The sequence below is a fragment of the Rhamphochromis longiceps genome, linkage group LG4, assembly GCF_057381845.1.
Source record: "Rhamphochromis longiceps isolate RC_006_pf linkage group LG4, R_longiceps_female_GT1.1, whole genome shotgun sequence".
Classification (NCBI taxonomy): Eukaryota; Metazoa; Chordata; class Actinopteri; order Cichliformes; family Cichlidae; genus Rhamphochromis; species Rhamphochromis longiceps.
In genome coordinates this window covers 21,444,375-21,465,591 of record NC_140560.1, presented here as the reverse complement: position 1 = coordinate 21,465,591, position 21,217 = coordinate 21,444,375, and the positions used below count along the sequence as shown (strand labels likewise).

The 21,217-nt window shown below is 40.2% G+C and overlaps 1 protein-coding gene and 1 long non-coding RNA gene across 2 annotated transcripts; one reads left to right on the top strand and one right to left on the bottom strand.

Annotated features, from left to right (window-relative positions):
* The first annotated feature begins 402 nt into the window (after positions 1 to 402).
* Positions 403 to 1,126, top strand: LOC146671529 (uncharacterized). The gene is made up of 3 exons (XR_014911470.1): positions 403 to 531; positions 618 to 735; positions 867 to 1,126. It is a non-coding gene; the product is annotated as an uncharacterized LOC146671529 (long non-coding RNA).
* Positions 1,127 to 10,141: 9,015 nt separating this feature from the next.
* LOC146671528 (uncharacterized) lies at positions 10,142 to 11,926 on the bottom strand. Its single transcript, XM_085403760.1, has 2 exons — positions 11,598 to 11,926; positions 10,142 to 10,708 (listed from the first exon to the last, which is right to left on the bottom strand). The coding sequence occupies exons 1-2, from the start codon at positions 11,855 to 11,857 to the stop codon at positions 10,438 to 10,440; spliced, it is 531 nt and encodes a 176-aa protein (XP_085259886.1). The 5' UTR covers positions 11,858 to 11,926; the 3' UTR covers positions 10,142 to 10,437.
* Between the last annotated feature and the right edge of the window lie 9,291 nt (positions 11,927 to 21,217).

The window sequence follows — 21,217 nt, the reverse complement described above, 5'->3', positions numbered from 1 at the left end:
AAAGGATGCTAAACCAAAAACCTCCCTGCAATTTCTTTACACAGTCGCCTATATTTAGCATGGAAGATGATGACTTGCCTGCAAAGAGTCGCCATTTAAAGGAGTGTCCGTTTTGGCCGGCGGTCATAGGTTCTGTCCAATAGTGATGGGACGTTCTGTATCGAGGCTTCGGAGCGTGTGTCGAGTAATGGAGGGGGCGTTTCCGCGAAGCGCGTATCGAGCTCCTTCAGCTCCTTCATTTATGGGAGGAGCTGAAAATGATGACGTCCGAAGCCTCGCTGCCCGGCTGTACCACGTGACTGGTTCATGAAGTGGTTCGAACTTTGCCGCGAGATATGACAGCGATATAAACCCTCAGACTTCATTCAAAATGTGGGTGTTTGATGGAGAGTTGCGGTTAGAGAGAGTTTGGAGACCGTTTGGAGGTTTATGAGAGTGAGGAGAGAAAGTCAGGAGAGAATGGAGCCAGCTAAGAAGAGGAGGATGTCCTCCCCTGTGTGGGAACATTTTGATTTTATTCCTCCCAACAAGGTATGTAAATTTCTACAGAAGATGTATTTTCATGATACTGATGGTGCAATACAATTTATGTTGAGCTGTCTTGACTTTTGTACAAGGTGAAGTGTTTGCTATGTGCCAGGGAGCTGGGATATAACAACAACACCTCATCCATGCTTAGGCACTGCAGAGCTTTGCATGAGAATAAGGGGAACACCGATTGTGGAGCAAGACCAGGTGAGCCATCAAATGCAATGATAATATAGCATGCAGTAATGTTACTAAATGATATAACAATATTATACAACTGTTATAAGTTACGTGTGTGATATTTATATTTGTGCTTTGTCTTTATTGTCTTTCCTCAGGAGAACAATCTCAAATAGATGAAGACCTGGTCAGCATGGTGATTGAGGACTCCCAGCCATTTAGCATTGTGGAGGACAAAGGATTCAAAAGATTTGTTAAATCATTAAATCCCAGCTATGTTCTCCCCACTAAAAAGGTCGTAAAAGCAGTGAAAATTTAGTTTTTACAGAATAAAATGTGAACAGGCAGGACTGAGGCTCAAAGCCTCAGTGTGTAGCTGTCCATACCTCAACGTTACAAAAGCACAACTACTGTCCACACCCCAACCACACCTCACCTCACAGTAAATGAGCATTTCCATTTCAAGCATTTCCAAATAATAATTTCCCATACTGCCAGTATAAATATACACAGTATACTGCCATCACTACAATATAGATGTTTTACACACTCCTTTTGTTGTTGACATTTACAGGCTGTGTGCAAAATGCCACACTCTTCAAATTCATGCCAGCTATTATTTTTACGTCCAGTAGGTGTCCTGCTAGAGCAAATGAAGCTTCATGAAGCTTCGCGTTGGGGTGAACCAATTGGATGAAAAGCTTCAGTGCTTCATGGGGCTTCATCTGCCCATCACTACTGTCCAATAATATGACGCGAGACTGGAGTAAAAGACATCCATGGTTTGGCACTTTATTAAAGAAGGAGCATGATAACAGCACAAACACTAACTACAACTAAACAAAATGGCTTCCTTTTATACTCTACCTTTTCAGGTGAGCATCTGGAATAGCCCAAGTATGGGGGTTAACTAATCAAAATGAACACATAACCCTCCACACAAACAAACATACAATAACATTAAAGCACATCACAAACATATACATATTTCCAACACATACTATAAACAAACCAATAACATAAGCTTCACCCATTTCTATCTAAATTAAAACCCTCTTTATCCATACTCCCTAACCTGGCACACTGGTCTGCTCCAAGAGCTCTTAAACAGGTGATTGAGCCACTTTCACTCTTTTGCTCCACATCCTGCAAGAAGCAACTAGGACAGGTGAGTACCTTTACAAGTTCTCATTTCACATATGTTTAGGTTATTGATAAATGATTAACTGCAAACAGCTCTAACTTTGGCTCTTCTCCGACACATGTAGGATGGCCAGTCCCACTGTCTCTTTTCTGTTACAAGCTGTCAATTTAATTGTATATCAAATAACCTAATAAAAGACTCCAAAAGATCTAATGTGTTTTCTTTATTACCCTATTTTAAATTCCCAATCCAACAATTTATTATTAACAATACCAACCAGGTAATGGAACCCCTGGTCTCCATTACATTTCCTCCCCCCTTCTCCTTAGACTACTGTACTTCAATCTTCATACATACGTGAAAGACAGTCTGCAACACAGTTAGATTTGCCTGGACGATACCGCACTGTGAAATCATAGGGTTGCAATGACAAATACCATCTCGCAACACACATGTTGGTCTCCTTCATCTTGTGCAGCCACTGAAGGGCACGGTGGTCTGTCTCCAGGGTGAAATGTCTGCCTAGAAGATAGTACCTCAGTGACTCCACTGCCCACTTCATAGCAAGACACTCCTTTTCCACGGTGGAGTATCTAGACTCTCTGTCCTGAAGCTTTCTGCTGAGGAAAACAACTGGGCGCCTCACTCCCTCCACCTCCTGCAGCAGCACGGCTCCTAAGCCTACTCCAGAAGCATCTGTCTGCAGTGTGAAAGGCTGAGTGAAATCCGGGCTGTGTAGAACAGAATCACCTGTGATGGCTGACTTAAGGTCAATGAAAGCACCGTCACAGTCTTTTGTCCACTTGACCTTATTCGGCGCCGACGCTTTTGTCAAATCCGTGAGAGGTGCTGCCCTCTCTGCAAAGTGGGGGATGAATTTACTGTACCAGCCCACTAAGCCTATAAATGCCCGCACCTTCTTCTTGGTTGTAGGAACTGGATATGCATGGATTGCCTCCATTTTCCCCACCTGAGGCTTCACCTGTCCATGTCCAACCACATATCCAAGGTACTCCACCTGCGTCTGTGCGATCTTACACTTGTGAGGATTGATAGTAAGACCAGCAGATTTGATTAGCTTTAAAACGCGTCGCAGGTGAGCCACATGCTGCTCCCAGGTCTGACTAAATATCACAACATCATCTAAGTATGCTGCAGCAAAGTCTGACACATCCCTCAAGACCTGGTCCATCAGCCGCTGAAACGTTGCTGGTGCCCCTTGGAGACCAAACGGCATCACCCTGAACTGAAACAGCCCAAACGGGGTTTTGAAGGCCGTCAGTTCCTTTGCCTCTGGAGCTAGGGCCACCTGCCAGTAGCCCTTGCTTAGGTCAAGAGTGGTAATGAACTTACTTCTCCCCACCCTTTCCAAGAGCTCATCAATACGAGGCATTGGATAGGGGTCAAACTTTGAGACAGAGTTGAGATATCTCAAGTCAATGCAAAACCTCAATGTTCCATCCTTTTTCGGGACCAGAACAATTGGGCTGCACCATTCACTCGCTGATGTTTCAATTATCCCAAGTGACAACATTAGGTCAATTTCTTTCTTCAGCTGTGAAACCAGGCGTTCAGGAATCCTATAGAATTTTCTACGGGGTGGAGCATTATCCCTCAAGTGGACTTTGTGTTGTACCAGTTTTGTAAAACCAGGTTTTTCCTGGAACAAATTTGGATCCAGAAGAGCCTTTAAATCTCCCTGCTGGGAGGGCTTAAGATGGGCCAGTGACACTAAACTTGGCCCTGATTTGCCTGTGGGAAAAAACTGTTCTCCCTCCTCTTCGTCCTTGACTACCCGAACAAGACAATGCTGTTTTACCTGCTGCGTGGACTGCATTGGCAATTGCTGCTGCTGCGTGATGGGTTGCTGCTGCTGCTGCGTGAATTCTTTTAACAGGTTAATATGGAAGACCTGATGTTTCTTCCTCCTGTCAGGCATGTACAGCTCATAGTTAACATTGCCAAGACGTTTTGTAATTTTGTAGGGGCCTTGCCACCTGGCTAGCAGTTTGCTGTCTGTCGTAGGAAGCAACAGCAACACATGCTGTCCTGGTTGAAATGTCCTTTCCCTGGCCTTCTTATCATACCAGGTTTTCTGCTTGTTTTGAGCCACTTTCATGTTTTGCTGTGCCAGTATTGTCATTTGTTCTAGTCTCTCTCTCATTTTCAGCACATAAGCTATTACATTATCTCCATCAGGCTCTGGATTCTCCCATTGTTCTTTCAGCAGGTCGAGTGGACCTCTCACTTGACGGCCATAAAGCAGTTCAAATGGTGAAAATCCTGTAGAGGCCTGTGGCACTTCGCGATAGGCAAACAACAAGTAAGGCAGCCACTGATCCCAGTCTGAGCCAGTCTCTGTTACAAATTTGCGCAGCATGTTCTTTAGTGTCTGGTTAAAACGCTCTACTAGTCCATCTGACTGGGGGTGGTAAGGGGTGGTTTTAATACCTTTTATACCAAGTAATCTATATACCTGCTGTAGGAATTTAGACTGGAAATTTGTGCCACAGTCTGTCAGGACCTCTTTAGCTATACCTACTCTAGAAAACAACTGCAGGAGACAATTGGCAACCTGTCTCGCTTTCACTGATCTTAGGGGGAAAGCCTCAGGATAACGAGTGGCATAATCACAAATGACCAAGATGTAACGATTACCTGATGAGCTTCTTTCAAGGGGCCCCACTACATCCATTCCTATTCTTTCGAAAGGTGTATCTATGACAGGCAATGGCTGAAGATGGGCACGGGCCACTCCTTTATTTAGGGTGAGCTGACATATCTGACACGACTTACAAAACTGCTGTAGTTGAGTGTACATGCCAGGCCAGACAAAACGGCTTGCAATCCTATGTAGAGATTTCTGAAAACCAAGATGGCCTGCCCAAGGTACTGAATGACCAAGTTCCATGACTTTGTTTCTTAGTGCCTGTGGTAATGCTATGGCTTCAGTCTTGCCTTTACACTCATAAAGGACACCATTTCTCAACACATAGGTTGCATCTGCCAACACATCTACTGTCCCTCGCACCTGTCCATCAACCTCCGACACCTTATCAAACCAGGATTTTAATGATGGATCTGCCCGTTGAAGTGAAGAGATATCTGGTGGGATATCAAGTTCCAGAGGGAGGTTGGGGCTCTGGTCTACACCCTCTAACCTGGATGAACCCCTAAATTTTTCTCTTCGTCTTTGCGCTCGAGATTTAGCTGGTTTTGCTGGGCTTACTTCTAATTCTTCATCATAGAAAGGTAGCTCTTTTAACGGGTCATTTGCACTCTGAGCTCTTGTGGTGATCAAACTGGGGATTGCACTTTCTGGCTGTGCCTGCAGAATAATGTCTTGCTTCTGTACGTTGTGGTCCTGATCTACATGAACTGTATGCAAATGTCCCGGAACTTCATTAGACACCAAATCTAGCAGTGTAGGTATATCTAAGCCCAATATCACTGCATATGGTAGTCTGGGTGCTAAAGCCACTGGCAGAAGAAATGTCTGGCCACCTACAGTCAAATACACCTCAGCCATGGGATAATCCTTCTCATCACCATGTACACAGCTTATTTTAGTCCTTGTGTCGCTCCATAGCTCTCTTGGTACTAAACTAGCCAAAACCACTGACTGAAAGCTCCCTGTATCTAAGAGTGCTTCTTCACGCTGACCATTAACAAGTACAGGTGTTGTTCTTACTGCTTCATGATCAGGACCTGGCAATGTGGGTCTGGGGGCTGAGCACAAAAGGGATGGCCTACTTTGTGTTGTTGCTGGGCAGGTATACTGAGTGTGGCCTATCTGGTTACAGTGATAACATCTAACATCTGATTTTGAACCTGAATGTGACTTTTTAGTGTTGTTACTTTTACCAGAAACAAAATGTCTGCTTCCAGGATAACTTCTACTCTGGCCTATACCACCACTCCTTACACCCCCATCAGACTTACTTTGTCCAGTCATGAAGCTGTCCCGGCCAAAGGTGGTTCCTCTCGATCCTGTTCTGGCAGAGATGAAGATTTCCGCTAGCTGTGAAGCCTCCTCTGCAGATTTGGGGGCACGTTCCCTGATCCACACCTCCAGATCTGGGTGGACCATCCTCAGAAACTGCTCCAAAATCATCAGTTCCGAAATGTCTTTCACTGTAGATTTTTCAGGTTTCGCCCATTTGTAAAACATATCTTTTAATCGCACATAAAGTTCTCTTGGAGTTTCACCTGGGTGCATATCCAGGGCTCGAAACCTTCTTCTGTATGTGTCAGCAGTTATTTCGTATTTAGCAAGAATGGCATCTTTTACTTTATCATAGACTTCCGAATCAGCAATGTCCATATGCACATAAGCACTACGTGCTTTACCAGTGAGCAGAGGTACGAGTCGAACAGCCCATTCTTCTCTCGGCCAACGGCAAACTTGAGCCATTCTCTCAAAAGTAGTGAGAAAATGCTCAATATCATCATCTGGAGTGAGTGGCAACAACTTGGGATCTCTCTGGTGAAATGGTTCCTGTCTTGGCAGAGACCACATCTGCTGACCAGTCAGACTAGGCCCCTCATCAGGTTCACCTCCCTCCTCGATTTGGTTGTCCTCTTGTTCCTGCTGCTGTTCTGTCATTTCTTTTACTTGAACTTGCATTTGCTGAAACTGGTGTTGCATACTTTTCCATCTTTGTTCTTGTCGGGCTGATTCTCTGTCCATTCTCTGGTCTCTTGTTGCTTGAGACTGCATCAATGATTTCACCAGAGCTGTCAGTTCATCCAGTCTATCGCCAGGTTTAGCTCCTGCTTTAGCCACTGGATCAGCTGTAGCACCTTCACTATCCTCTGCCACTTCATTACTGTCATTCTTCTTTCCACTTCTCGTCATCATATTTACCTCATTCATTAGAGGCAACACTCCTGACACCACTTGTCAGTTTTGGCCGGCGGTCATAGGTTCTGTCCAATAATATGACGCGAGACTGGAGTAAAAGACATCCATGGTTTGGCACTTTATTAAAGAAGGAGCATGATAACAGCACAAACACTAACTACAACTAAACAAAATGGCTTCCTTTTATACTCTACCTTTTCAGGTGAGCATCTGGAATAGCCCAAGTATGGGGGTTAACTAATCAAAATGAACACATAACCCTCCACACAAACAAACATACAATAACATTAAAGCACATCACAAACATATACATATTTCCAACACATACTATAAACAAACCAATAACATAAGCTTCACCCATTTCTATCTAAATTAAAACCCTCTTTATCCATACTCCCTAACCTGGCACACTGGTCTGCTCCAAGAGCTCTTAAACAGGTGATTGAGCCACTTTCACTCTTTTGCTCCACATCCTGCAAGAAGCAACTAGGACAGGTGAGTACCTTTACAAGTTCTCATTTCACATATGTTTAGGTTATTGATAAATGATTAACTGCAAACAGCTCTAACTTTGGCTCTTCTCCGACACAGGTAGGATGGCCAGTCCCACTGTCTCTTTTCTGTTACAAGCTGTCAATTTAATTGTATATCAAATAACCTAATAAAAGACTCCAAAAGATCTAATGTGTTTTCTTTATTACCCTATTTTAAATTCCCAATCCAACAATTTATTATTAACAATACCAACCAGGTAATGGAACCCCTGGTCTCCATTACAAGGAGGAAAAATGGAAAAAGTGTGACGGAAACAGGAAATGGAAACTTAATCTTTGAAAAATTGTATCTTACACTGCAACCCAGACATTTCAAAAGGTATAACTTTTACTTTGAAGACAAATTTTCTGTTTGAGGGTTCATTACCACTTGGTAAGTAGTTTATATCTTTCGTGCAAACTACTTTGCAACCAATTTTGTCCAAACAACTGCCAGCAACTATTTGCCAACTGGTTTTTGGTCACTGGTGAGTCTCTTAGCCTGGGGGTTTGGAAACTGATTGGACAGTGACTGACAGTAACCTCTAGCAACCACTGGAATACAAAAGTTTCCATTGCAACTGATAGTCACTGACCACTCTTTAGGCCAGTGTGACTGAGGCCTCCCCCCCCCCCCCCCCCCCGAACATTAGCACATTCAATTTTCTATATCAATAGAAAGATTTAATGTATATTTATATATATTAAATGTTCATCCATATTTTGGGGCTAATAAAAGCTTTTAATTTCTTTAAAAAAATATTTTAGTATCCCTTAGTGGCCATAATTTGCGACAGCTTTTAAATGACCTCAAAATGTCTCCTTGTAAGTTTGATTTTGAATCAAAGTGCTGCTGAAATCCTTTTAGCCATTAGGCAGCTTTGCCATTAACTTTAATTTGATGTGAGGCCAAATGCTCATAAAAATGTAAAAATCCATTTCATAAAGTTTTCGGTACGAAGGTCATTTGTGCCAGCTTTGCAAAAGACTAGAAAATGTATGCCCTGTGAAACAAAACTTAATTGGGCTGAAAATCCAAGATGAACGTGATGTGGTGGTTTGAACTCAGCTCAGTCCAATAAATACAAAATTATTAAGTTATGGACACACAACTGGTTTTACCATGTAGATAGAATATTCAGGCTACAAAAGTGAAACCTGCTGAAAAGAATCAGAGGACTGCAAATTTGAAATCTGTTGGAGGGTCTGCAGTAGCTAGATGACAGATGAAGAGAGAGGATGATGACAACAGTGTTCACACCGAACGCGATGGACGCGAATAGAGCGTCAGGTTTACATGTAAAGTCAATGGAAAGGCGCGATGACGCGCGATTGCGGGTCCCGCGAAAATTCGGAAGCAGATTTGCGTCGCGAAAACGCCAAAACGCGTGAAACGCGCGTCAGTGTAGCGCGTCTGGCGCGTTTGACTCGCGAATAAAACCACGCGCGTGAGTTTTTGTGTTGCATTTTGTGCATACGCGCGTTTCGCGTCTACCGCTCGAGTTGGAAAAATCTGAACTCCAGCGTCAAATCGCGCCGCGACAACCAATCAGGAGCCTGGTGACGTGGCTGTTACCTAGGTCAAAGGGGCAGATCCAGCCAAAGCCTTTCATACTTCAATGGAGGGGAAGGCTAATCAATGCGGTAGCAAACAACTCGGAGCTGTACAACACCAGCTGCTTTCAGTACCGAGACAGGAATAAAAAGGACCGAGCTTGGAGGAAGATATGTGAAGAGATCGGGCAACCTGGTAAGTTCATTCATTTCTCTTTTGAAAGTTTTCACTGACCCGGGGAAGCCGCACAAAAGCTAGCAAGCCACCGCTATTTTCCCACTGACGTACAAATACCGTTCTGCTTTTATGCATGTTATCATTTAGGAATATATTTTATTGTTTATTAATAAACAGCACACAGTGGTCCCGCTGTTCATCCGTCACTGCTTTGCTTTTTCGCTGATTTTTTATTGCACAGTACAGCATTGCATTCTGCAGCCTGATTGACAAATCTCCTGCGCTTGCCAAATTTATCACGTTTGGTTTTGATAACCATCGCGTCCAATAGAAAAAACAGCACAAAAACACCCATAACTATGAGCCTCATTCGGAAATAGACACCTGCACCGTGAGGGAAAAAGGCGCACGAAAGTGGCGGGCAGATGAAGACAAACCGCGGCATAATAATACTTTTACGTTTTGCAATCTACAAAGGTTTGCACTTTGAGAATCAATTGTGAGAACTGTGACCAGGGGCTAGTTATTCTGAGAACCCCTGCAATAAATGAGGGACCACTGTCTACTCTACGATTATTATATCCAACCTGTTAACATTTAATACTGTATTGATAGAACCAACTGATTCTGCAGCAGAGCATCCCCAGTCCCTGAGCTCCTGCTGCTGCACCCACAGATATGTACAGCAAGCACTGATACCTTTTTAGTCGGTGGGATTCCCTTGTGATCACCTTTACTAAATATCTACAACCAATCTGATTATATCCTGTTATTGTTTTTTTTTTTTTCAATGTTGAAATTAAAATCTAGTAGCAGCCTTCTCATTTCTTTGTGTTTTGTGCTGTTTTACAGGCCCACAGAGGAGGACGGCTCCGAGGCAGATGAGGGACGGGTCCCAGGACGGTCCATCGGCGGTGGAGCTGGCCATCCTGGAGTCCCTGAAGAGGCCACACCAGTCTCCAATGGAGCATTTCCTCCTCAGCCTTGTTCCTGCTCTGGAGAGCAGCTGGTCCTTTTTATTCCTGTCTCTCTGTAAATTCTTATATTTTATATATTTATGTTTAATGTTTTTCTGTTTGAGACTTTTAATATTATTTTAAATAAATGTTTATAATGACTAATGTCTCAGTTCTACTACACAGCAAATGTTGGCACACGACTTGACACATGTAGAATTTATTTCATATTATACTAATGACAAAATATACTGATACAGTGGGATGCAGAAGTTTGGGCAACCTTGTTAATAGACATTATTTTCCTGTATAAATTGTTGGTTGTTACAATAAAAAATGTCAGTTAAATATCATACAGGAGACACACACAGTGATATTTGAGAAGTGAAAAGAAGTTTACTGGATTTACAGAAAGTGTGCAATAATTGTTTAAACAAAATCAAGCAGGTGCATCAATTTGGGCACCACAAAAAAGAAATGAAATGAATATTTAGTGTATATCAATGTGTGTGTCTCCTATATGATATATGGGGTGCCTTTGTCTGGATGTGCTTCCCATCCAGAGCTGCACAGCACAGAGGAAAGTTCCAGCGCTCCTGGAATCCCTCTGTGATGGACCGCCAGTCTCCAGGTGAAGGCACAGCCATGAAGTCGTCCACTAGACAGTCCCAGATGGACGTCGCTGCCTGGGGGGTGATCTGGCTCACCGTGGACACACCGACTCTGAAACTGAACGCGATGGTCCTGAAGGAGTCCCCGGTGGCAAGGAACCTGGACAAAATTGTTCAAAATCAGTATTATGTGTACTGCAGTTACAAAATACATTATTCAAATTCCAAAATACTTTGGTGATGTCAGATTTAAATCACAAAACATGAATCTTACATAAAACCTTTTGTAATTATAAGGATAATTACAAAATGTATATTAGATAATATCTAAAACAGTTGTGTTTTGTTTTAACTTTAACATATCATAATTTGATTGGTAGCAACTTTTGCCACTACAGTGAGCCAATCACTCACAATTCCTAAACATGTCAATCAGGTAGGAATTAAGTAAGACATTAATAGAAATAAAGAGTTGTGTGTTGACATGTAGCCCTTTCCTTGCTTAAATCATTAATATTTTTGAAAAATTAATCTGTGATAAGACAGCTTATCAAGATAGAACCATGTAACTAGAGATGAACCAAACTGTTCACAGTTTTATCTAACTCTGTTTTAATAAAGGCTGTGACCCCTGCTATAGAGTCTGACAGCTGCAGGGATTATATACAAATATTCAACTATCCCAGAATTAAACCAGGTCTAAATAAAAAGGAGTGAGTATCACTACAAAGGTTAACTCAGTGGTCCTAATGCTACAGTTTGATATCAGCAAACACCGAGCGCATACATTGATGTGACACCACAGCCATGCTATCATTGCAAACACTGATAACAGCATAAATCGAATTAAATCGGGACTTGATGAGACCTTCTGAGTATCACTAGAAATATTATAAAGAGTCGTCTCTGTACCACAGTTTGCTTTCAGTAAACACCGACAGCATTCACTGTTAGCATAGCACATCCATGTTAGCAGTGTATAACTGGATGGATTAGCATATTAGCACAGATATCAATAAAGGACTACCGTATTAAATAGTTTTACTAACCTCAGGCAGACGGACAGGCGCTCTGCAGGTGGGATTGAGCGTCTGTAGTTGGTGTCTAGGCGGGCAATGCTGGGACCGACGAGGGAAAGCAGGTCCTCAAACTGGCCGACGGTGATAGCGCTGGAATCGGCCGTCATCCAGGCGCAGCTCCTGGAGCAAGTGGTGAAACTCACCAAACTGCTCATGCCTCTGGAGGACCTGATGGACCCAGGTACGGCGAGGACGTCTTTTACGCTGCTGCTCTGCTCTCCACAGTACATAGAGAAGGGAGACTCTCTCTTCAAGCGCTAGCTCGATAGCTGCCATCTTGCAAAGATACCGGTCTGGCACAACTCCCTCCCACATTCCTCCCACATTTCCGGTTCACGCGCGTCAAAATATCATATTTTGACGCGCGATGGATTTTTCTTGGACACGCGTTGAGACGCGAATGTACACGCGTCAAATTAGGGGCGTTTGGGGCGTTTTATTCGCGTCCATCGCGTTCGGTGTGAACACACCGTAAGGTCAACTTGTAGAACAATTATCAGTCCTAATCTACTGAATGCGGCTCCCTGTAGAGGATCTATAAATATTTCATAGCATGCCAGCGAAATATGGAACGCCAGGACTGCCATAATGAATTAATTAAATACACCATTAAATAATTAATTAAATGTGTCAATAATTAATTAAAATGTGAAATACATAAATAATTAATTAAATGTGTCAATAATTAATTAATTACATGTGTCAATAATTAATTAAAATGTGAAATACATAAATAATTAATTAAATGTGTCAATAATTAATTAATTACATGTGTCATAACTATTTATTTAATTAATTAATTCCAATTTTAATTAATTATTGCCACATTTAATTAATTATTTAATGGTGTATTTAATTAATTCATTATGGCAGTCCTGGCGTTCCATAGCGAAAGACTGCATGTTGTAGAGCATTAAGGGTCACTGAAAGTGAGATTGGAAGAGAAAGCCCTTCATGTAGAGAGATGTTTATTAGAGATAGATTTTATTCTTCTGCACCTCTCTGAGTGTAAATTCAAATCCCTGGAAGCATGATGCTTCGCAAATTTAGCAGAGAATGTGAGCAAATGCAGCCTCTGTGAACTTCAGGGTCAGGTCACACCTGAGACCACACACATTTGTTCAGTAAATATATATTTTATTTATGTAATGTAGTGTAGTAGTGTGACAGTTGAAACACATATTTATGGACTCTCTTTCCATTAATTGTAATAAATAATACAACACATTTAAATATTTCAGAAAATCTGGCCTGCTTTATAACAGATGTATTATCATCATTTGTTAAACCATTTCAAAGTGGGGGTTATTGTGTGTGCTGGTGCTAATGCAATGCTAAAAAATTTGTAGCTTCGAGGCAAAGCTACAGAAAGCAATTTTTACCCTTTATTTGCTTTGTGTTCAGTCAGGCCTTTAAATATAGATAAGCAAATATTACTCATGCTCAAGTATACTGTTTACTTAAAAACGAAGTGGTGGATACTTGAACAGACGAGTGCAGCTATAAAGCATGATTAGGAGATGATAGTGAAATACAGACTCACTCCCATCATCCTAAAAACAAAGCATGCTGGTGCAGATGCGCGGGAGCATAAACACAAATGCACACACACGTGTACACATAACGTTTCCTTGATGAACATTTCTACAATACTGGCTGCCAGTGGTTTGATCCTTTCATGTCAGAAGTCAGTAAGAGATCCTGTCTTTTGCTTGGAATTATTTAACAACACACATAAAGAGAGCATTCGAGTCCAAGTAAGGACACATCATTAATTCATAATATACACAAATATTTTCAGAATCAGTTGCACAAACTGACACCCCCACACACATACACAAAGCACTCACACACAAACACACAGAGCCTCTGGCACTCTGTGACTCATTTCTGAACTTCTGCCCACTTTCAACCTCCTGCTTTGTGATTTTAGCCCAATGTCTCAATACAGTTTGCTAAGAGCATTTTTCACACAACCTCAGTACCACATTTGCTTGACAGTAGGCCCCACAGGCCTTTCCCGTTAGCTGCATATTAACCTTAATTAATGTGCCACAGTACTTTACCTGCTAGGAGTGATATACTGATCTAATACACTGTAAACAGAATTAAGCAATGCAATTCAATCAGGATCTAAGGGCTGTTCATCACTAGCTGACAGACTCTTCACGCTGTATGATTTCAGTTAAATGAGATCAAAATACAGTGAGTGAACAAAAAACAAACAAGAAAACTTGTTCTTTCTTTTAAACAGCCTGACCAGAGTCTCTGTAGAGTACCAGAGTGAACCAGTTTTGTGTCTGCACATAACAGGCAACTTTGCAAAGAATCAATTTAAAAATTGTACCTTTTGGCACTTTGTTGCTCACAGTTTGTTGCAAAAACCAGTGATTTGTTTCCATTTTTTTAGTCCAGTCTACAAAAAAAGCAGCCTGACAGACATAAAATATGCCAACAAGGTGCTTCTCTTTGGCATATATTGGCATAGTGTGCAGTTGTGTCCTTAAAAACTTTGAGGAAATTAGATAAGTAGAGGACAAAAGAAATGGCAGGTCTAAAAAAACCAAACATCTAGAGCAGTTGAACAGCACCTGAAAGGCCTTAACCTCCTGAGAATCAGCTATTCAATTATGTCCTCTGTGATGGACATTTGTTTTTCATAAGATCTTTTGCCTTATTTGAGCTACCCTAATAAGTTCTGATATAGTAAATAGAGGACACTCTGGGCTTTCCGTTGATATCTGATGTCTTTAGGTGGCCTCTTTTCTCCAAACAGGAAGGTAATCACAATAAAGTTCAAGATTCATTTTCTCTTGGTTCTCAGGAGGTTAAGAGATATGGAAAAAAATCAAGTAAAGCTCCGACATGAGACCTGAGAGATGCATCTGGCCTTTATGTTGATCCATACGGTTCACCAAAGTCTCATCAGAAATGGTCTTGGTGGAAAGGTGTCTGTCAAAAAGCAATTGTTAAAAAAAAAAAAAAAAAAAAAACTCAAAGCAAAACAGGGAGGTATGTCAGATTGCACAAAAAGGACTGAAAATCAGTGGGATCAGGCCAGGTAGAACCCTAACACCTGATAAGTGTCTACAGCTATCTGTAAATCACAGTGGGGGTTTAGTCACAGCTATATTTTAACCAGTGGTATTTGGGATCCTGTCAAAACTGATTAAATTATGAACACAGAAAAGTATAATCTGACTTTGATCCATTATGCACTATCATCTGGAAAGGATCTGATTGGCAGCAACTTCATTTTTTCAACATGATAATGCCGATGAAGTAAAAACATCAGATAAAAAAACAAAACGGAAAGACACAGTGCCCTCCCCAGAGATAGAAGAATAAATTCCAAACAATAACTTCCAACCTTGTGAGAATTGCCTTATGTTGTCTTCTATTTTGCTTTATATGTTGTATCTCTATGTTTGCAGAGGTTTCAATAAATCACTACACCTATTTTCCATTTCCCATTTGAAGGGTGGTTTGAGACTGAATATCATGTCAGCTACATTACTCTGACTCACTTGGTGTTAATATGGGAAATGTTGAAGATCTTAATCTCTGCGATAAACTGGATTAACATAGCAAAACAGGTTATGGAACTGCATTCATTAATTTTCATTTGAATGAAAATAGAGTTGAGAAAATATTCTGTGCTCACAGAAAAACATCAAAGCGATTATTGATAATATCAAAGCTTTTTTTAAGTTAGTGTTTTTTCTATATTTGGAATTTAATGTGTTTTCTGTATAATTATACTTTAATGGCTTCATTAATGGCTTTACATAAAGTTCTAGCTTTATTATTTTATTATCTTTGCCCTAGTTGTCATAGTTCTTTAATGGCTGACATTTCTCATTGTATAGTTGTACTTTATAACATTTTTTTGTTTTTTTATCCTCCGTCTGCTTTATTGCTGTAATTTACTTAATCATTGGACATTGGAAAACATAAAAGAAATATCCTCTTAATGAGCATAGTCTCTCTGTTGCTTGATCCAATCAAATAACCTCCAATTTATGAAAAAAAAGGAAGAAAAAATTAAATATTTTCAACACCTTTGATTTTACACAGGAGGCTTAATAGTTCTTTCACATTAAAATATGGTACCTGTAAGCATACGCAGGAAGTGATGAGTACCTTTAGTCATTTAACATATCAAATACAGCTCATCAGAGTGCTTTATGGAAGACTGCAGTTAACCTCAATCAGTCACATCTGACCTACCCAATCAGCTAAATAAGGTCAGCATTGAGCTTGATTGAAATCGGAATCTCTACATAGAGATTAAAAGCGTTTATCCTCATGAGGCACAGGAAGATTCATAAAACGAAGTCCATGTACCTGAAGGTGTCCCATTGTCCTCACTGATTTGTTGCCTGGAGCGTAAATGACTACAAGATAAATGAATTTGCAATCATAGGGAACCTTCAACTCCCCGTGCCATTCCAGATCCCTCCATCAGACTCCCACCACTACAATAAATACACAATAACTCACTAAGATCCTTCCCATATGGGGCATGAGAGGTTACAAACAAAAGAGATGTAGTGTGTCCCCTTGATAAATTCATCTTGATAAAGTAGCTTTACCTTGGTTTAACCTATTTTTCTCCCTTCAGGGCACCAGGAGGATCTAACGATCTGACAATCCAGTGCAGCCTTCCCAACCAATCTAGACACAGTGGAGGGTTAGTGGAGGGACAGGAAAATGATGAAAATATTTTCGGAGGCAGTGATGCAAGGCCACTTGAATTAGGGTGCTAATGTAGCGTTGCCCATAAGTGCAAAATGGCATTGAGGTAGCAGGCGCTGCCAGTGGCGTTACCATTAGGGCTCATTTTCCAGTCTTAATGGCACAGGCACCTTGTTTAATAAGCATGGATTACAGGTCATAAAGGGCAATGGAGCATGGACAACCACACAGGCTGCGATTAGGATACAGGGAAAGAGAAAGGGATGGCCTGAGGTGAGGAGAGATATAAGAAAACAGAAAAACTGAAGAATAATACAGAGGAAGAAATCTGAACAGCAAGAGACATGAAAAGGGCAACATGAAACGTGGCAAAGGTAAGGAAAAGGCAACTTACTGTAAATGCGAGACCAATGAATGCCAATAATTCATACCATGAGATTTATAATGATGTGTAAAACAGATTTTTTCTGATAAACCAGGAAATGTCAGTGGATTGTCACTGATAACTGATAACATTGAGTTTTTTCTTATCAGCAGTTCTCCTCAAATTGGAATTTTGTCAGACTCTAAAACAGATGAAGTCTGTTTTGTTCAGAACAACTTGGAGAGGATTGGATTTTCTTTTGCTGCACTAATGCAGAATTTTCTGCCAGTGTCTTTGGCTCCCTGTGAGGAAAGTTGATCTAGCCATTGGTTTCCTTTCACTTTGGCATGAATATTAGACAGCAATTCTCACAGCGAGTATATTGTGACCTTACGATTACGTGGTAATCTAGAAGCCACATGCTTACCACGGTTTTTATCTGAAAAGAAAATGAATAAAAATAACTTTCCTGACTCATCATATTAAAATGAAAGCACACATATTACCGTTGATAATATTTCTTTCTCTGCTTACTGCATGTTCGGTACTCTTCTCAGTTGTGTTTCAGACTTTTGATTACTTTTACAGCTTTACATTAATCTTGATGGCATGTTTTGAATGTTGAGACTGCTGGCTTGTTGTTTATTCTAAGCCTGTCATTCTATTCTAGGGGGGAGAGAAGCATAGAACTCAATATAAGCCTCTTGGTAATATCTTTGAAAATAAGGAAAATGTGACTGTGGAAAAAACAGACATTACCTTGTAAATTACCTTGTGAAATTTCTCACATTTCCCCACTGGCTGCGGAATATGGTGTGCTGAGAATTACAGGAAAGATCACTGAAGTCAAGAATGGAAATCTGGCACATCTGCTCTCATTTCTCCTATACTTTTTCATATTTTTTGGTCTCTCTAAGGCACTGATGGGGTTTTTGTAGAGGACAATCAACAGTGAAAGAAAAATGAAAATAAAGTTTGCTTGTGAGACAAATTATGTTATGCTGCATTTAGCAGTTTACAAGCAAAAAACAGTATATAAAGAATGGCATAGCAGACAACTGCTTACAGAGCAAAAGCATGGCACTGTAGAGAACATATTTCTCCAAACTCTTGCACAGTGGCCAAATCTCATCATCCCTCCATCACAGAAACTCAGGTTATCAGTGTAAGCTTCTAAAACTGACACTGGACGTAAGTTTTGCTTAGCTTTATGTCATCCAGCTGAGCTACTGCCATAGAATCCTGACTGACCCTAAAATTAATGATCACTGGATTAATTTGAGAAACTTAGTTTGCTTTAACTAATGTTCTCTTCCTTTTTGCTTTAACACTGAAGAAGCTACTTAGTATTACCTCTCAAATGGAAACATTACTGACCCTTTTAGATTGCAAATATTTTACACAAGATACATGTAACCAGTCACTTTATAAGGTATACCTTGCTAGAATTGGGTTGGACCCTCTTTCACCTTCAGAACTGCCTTTTTTATTCCTGACAAAGCTCCAACTGATGGTCAGCTGTTACAAATACTTTCCACACCATCATTTATACCACAACTTGACCTTACCTTGTTAAATGTCACAGTAAAAATTTAGACTCGGCCCGAGAAACATTTTTCCAATCTTCTATTGTTCATTTTTGGTGAGCCTGTGGAAAATGTAGCTTGTAGCAAGTGGCATCCAGTGTGATGTTCTGCTGCTGTAGCGAGGTTCAAAATATTCTATATTGAGGGATGCTCTTCTGCACATCTGGGTTTCATGCACACAGCTGTCGCTCCCTAGATAAACCTCAATGAATTTGTAAATCCCAGTTTCTGAAGTGCTCAGACCAGCTTGACTGACATCAATTTAAATCCACTTAAATCATCTTTCTTCTCTATTCTGATACTCAGTTTGAACTTCAGCTGGTTGTCTAGACCATGTTTACATGCTTAAATGCATTGAGTAGCTGCAGTGTAACTGGCTGTTAAGATATTTATATTAGAACAGATTTGAACAGCTGTACCTAACAAAATGGCTGGTGAGCATATGTAAACACTGTTGAAGTAAAGTTCTGACATTGGCTTTATATTATGGTGGGTACTTTTTAACAATAGCAAGTGCCCTAAACCTATATTCATTTACATAAATGCAAAGTCGGTTTTGGTCTTTGGACAGTCTGTGCTGCAGTTCTATGGAGTGTCCAGTGTTGGTCAGTATGACAAAAACCTGTGTTTTCCACATTCGGGTCTCCATAGCAGTAACTTACTGTAACTGAAAATTATGAATTGGATGCCAAGATTTAAATTTGTGATCACATGCAAACTTGTATCCATGAAAATCCACATACTCTCTCATTCAGCTCATCTGTCAACCCTCAGGCACCATGCCAATTAGTTCACACCAGAGGATAATAATTTCATACATCACCCAGAGGGAACTCATAGACACAACCATTATTCACTTGCCATACTCTAATTTTAACCTCACACTGGGATCATTAAGGATTCATTATGTTATTCAGCTCATAGTCAGAATTTTACAACATGCTGATGAATTTAGAATTCAGTAAATGCTGTTAGCCATGACACTTAGCCAGTCATTCAGTAATGAATTAATGTGATGGAGCAGAAGAAGGTGGTGGAGTAAATGCTGAACTTATTTTACATTGAATCTTTCAGAAATCACTTTCTGAAGTCCTTAAGGTTGCTACAAGATGTCATTCAAGAAGAAACTCAGATTTGCTTTGAATGGCCTTTTATCACAGTCAACATTTCATTTGGGTTATGGTTATTATATTTACAACATTTGTCATTCCTTAATAATCAGTTTTATTGATACACCTGGCAGCATGCCAGTCAAATATGGGCCGTTTGCATTCACATGGATGCATACAGCTGCAGTCCATCTATTATATCTCATCGGCTTTGAAGGATTATGTACAAAATGTCCAACTCAGATTCATCAGACTAACAGATAAATGGATATAAAGTCCAGAATAGTTTCAGATAATATCCTTCAGATGATTTGCTGATTAAAATATGTCATCTAGTAAAAAAGATGGGATTTAGGTTGTAGTTGGCAAATGTTTTAGATTATTTTGTGCAGGAGAAAACTTTGCCCATCTGCAGCGGTTCATGAATTATGGTGCATTTGACGTGGAAGAAACTAGGAGAATATATCAGTGCCTTCAAGGTATTTTTGAAAGTGCTTAAAATCTCCATACACCAATGAAGACAAAATAGAAACAATTGTAATCCCAAAAGTGCTGCGCAAAAAAGAAGTGTCAGAAATGAAAACTCCTCAAGACAAGTATGGTAATTAGATGGCAACTTTGGATTCTAGAAGAAATTCGGAACAACATAAATTTGCATGCAAGCAAGTAAAGAGGTTGGTGAAAGAGTCTTGTTTTAGCTCTCATTCTCAGCTTGGTTTAGGACTCCACCTCTGTGATTATGTCTTAGAGTAGGCGTTCACACTTCTCTGTTCCCTCTATATGAAAACTCCATGGCAACCCACTCTCTTGAGAGTGATAGAAAAGGAACAATGCGACTGATACAATATTAATGTTTGTTTGCTTTTACTTTTTTATGGTGTTAAATAAGACAAGGTCATACTTTCCATTTTTATTTTATTTAATTATTCTTTTAATAATAACATAGAGTTATACAAGTTTGGCAGAAAAAGGTGATACTATTCTTTTTCTACAGTTCTATAGCTTCAAAAGTTGCTTGAAAAGATTTTCACTCAAGCCAACTAAAAGCTCAAAGAAACAACACGAGGAGTCCAGCTGTGTTGGTGGCAGGGATCGTCACACCTGTGAGACTACAGAGAAGCATTTTACCTAATCAATTAGCAGCATGATAATTTGTTGTTGTCATCCTTGTGTTTAGGACTGCAGGGATAATGTCTACCATGTTTCCCACTTAGTGGGGATGGCTGAGCTTATTATCACCATTTGGGAACAGAGATGCATCAAACCTTAATGTACTGAATATATTCAGGTTCAGCATTTGTTAAAGATTAACTGAAAAATTCGAAATAATGGCGAGTTAATAACGTCTGCTGGACTACAACACACTTAAAATTATTGCATTCTTCTGTAATCCTGCGTTATCTCAGTTATTGTAGCGAACTATGGGGTGAGGCATATGACATCAATTTAAAACAGTTGCCAAAAAAAGAAATTAGGATAATACACAAGGACGGTCCAAGTCAATTCATAATCTGGTTGATCTGAAAATTTTTATCAATTATCTTCAAAGCACTACGTAGAGATCATCCACCAATATGAAGAAGAAACAGTTCTGACAACAGGGGAAAACTCCATTTTAAAGTCAGCTTTTGTTTAGACTAGTTTAAAACATGTTTCCAAATACTGAAATATTTTTCAAAATTTTGAAATTATTTAACCATCAAGATAAAGCTTTACACTGCATAAACAGTAGACCATTTTAATTTGTGTAAATAAAGCATTTATAAATACTAATTAATGGCTTTTGTAAGGGTCATTCTACTGAAACTTGACTTCTTAGAGCAGCGGTCCCCA

What these genes read in the sequence shown, in the direction of transcription:
- LOC146671528 (XM_085403760.1), bottom strand. Translation starts at nt 11,857, where the DNA reads ATGTACTGTGGAGAGCAGAGCAGCAGCGTAAAAGACGTCCTCGCCGTA. An exon ending in CGCCTGTCCGTCTGCCTGAG is followed by an intron (nt 10,709 to 11,597) that starts GTTAGTAAAACT and finishes AATTTTGTCCAG; the next exon opens with GTTCCTTGCCACCGGGGACT.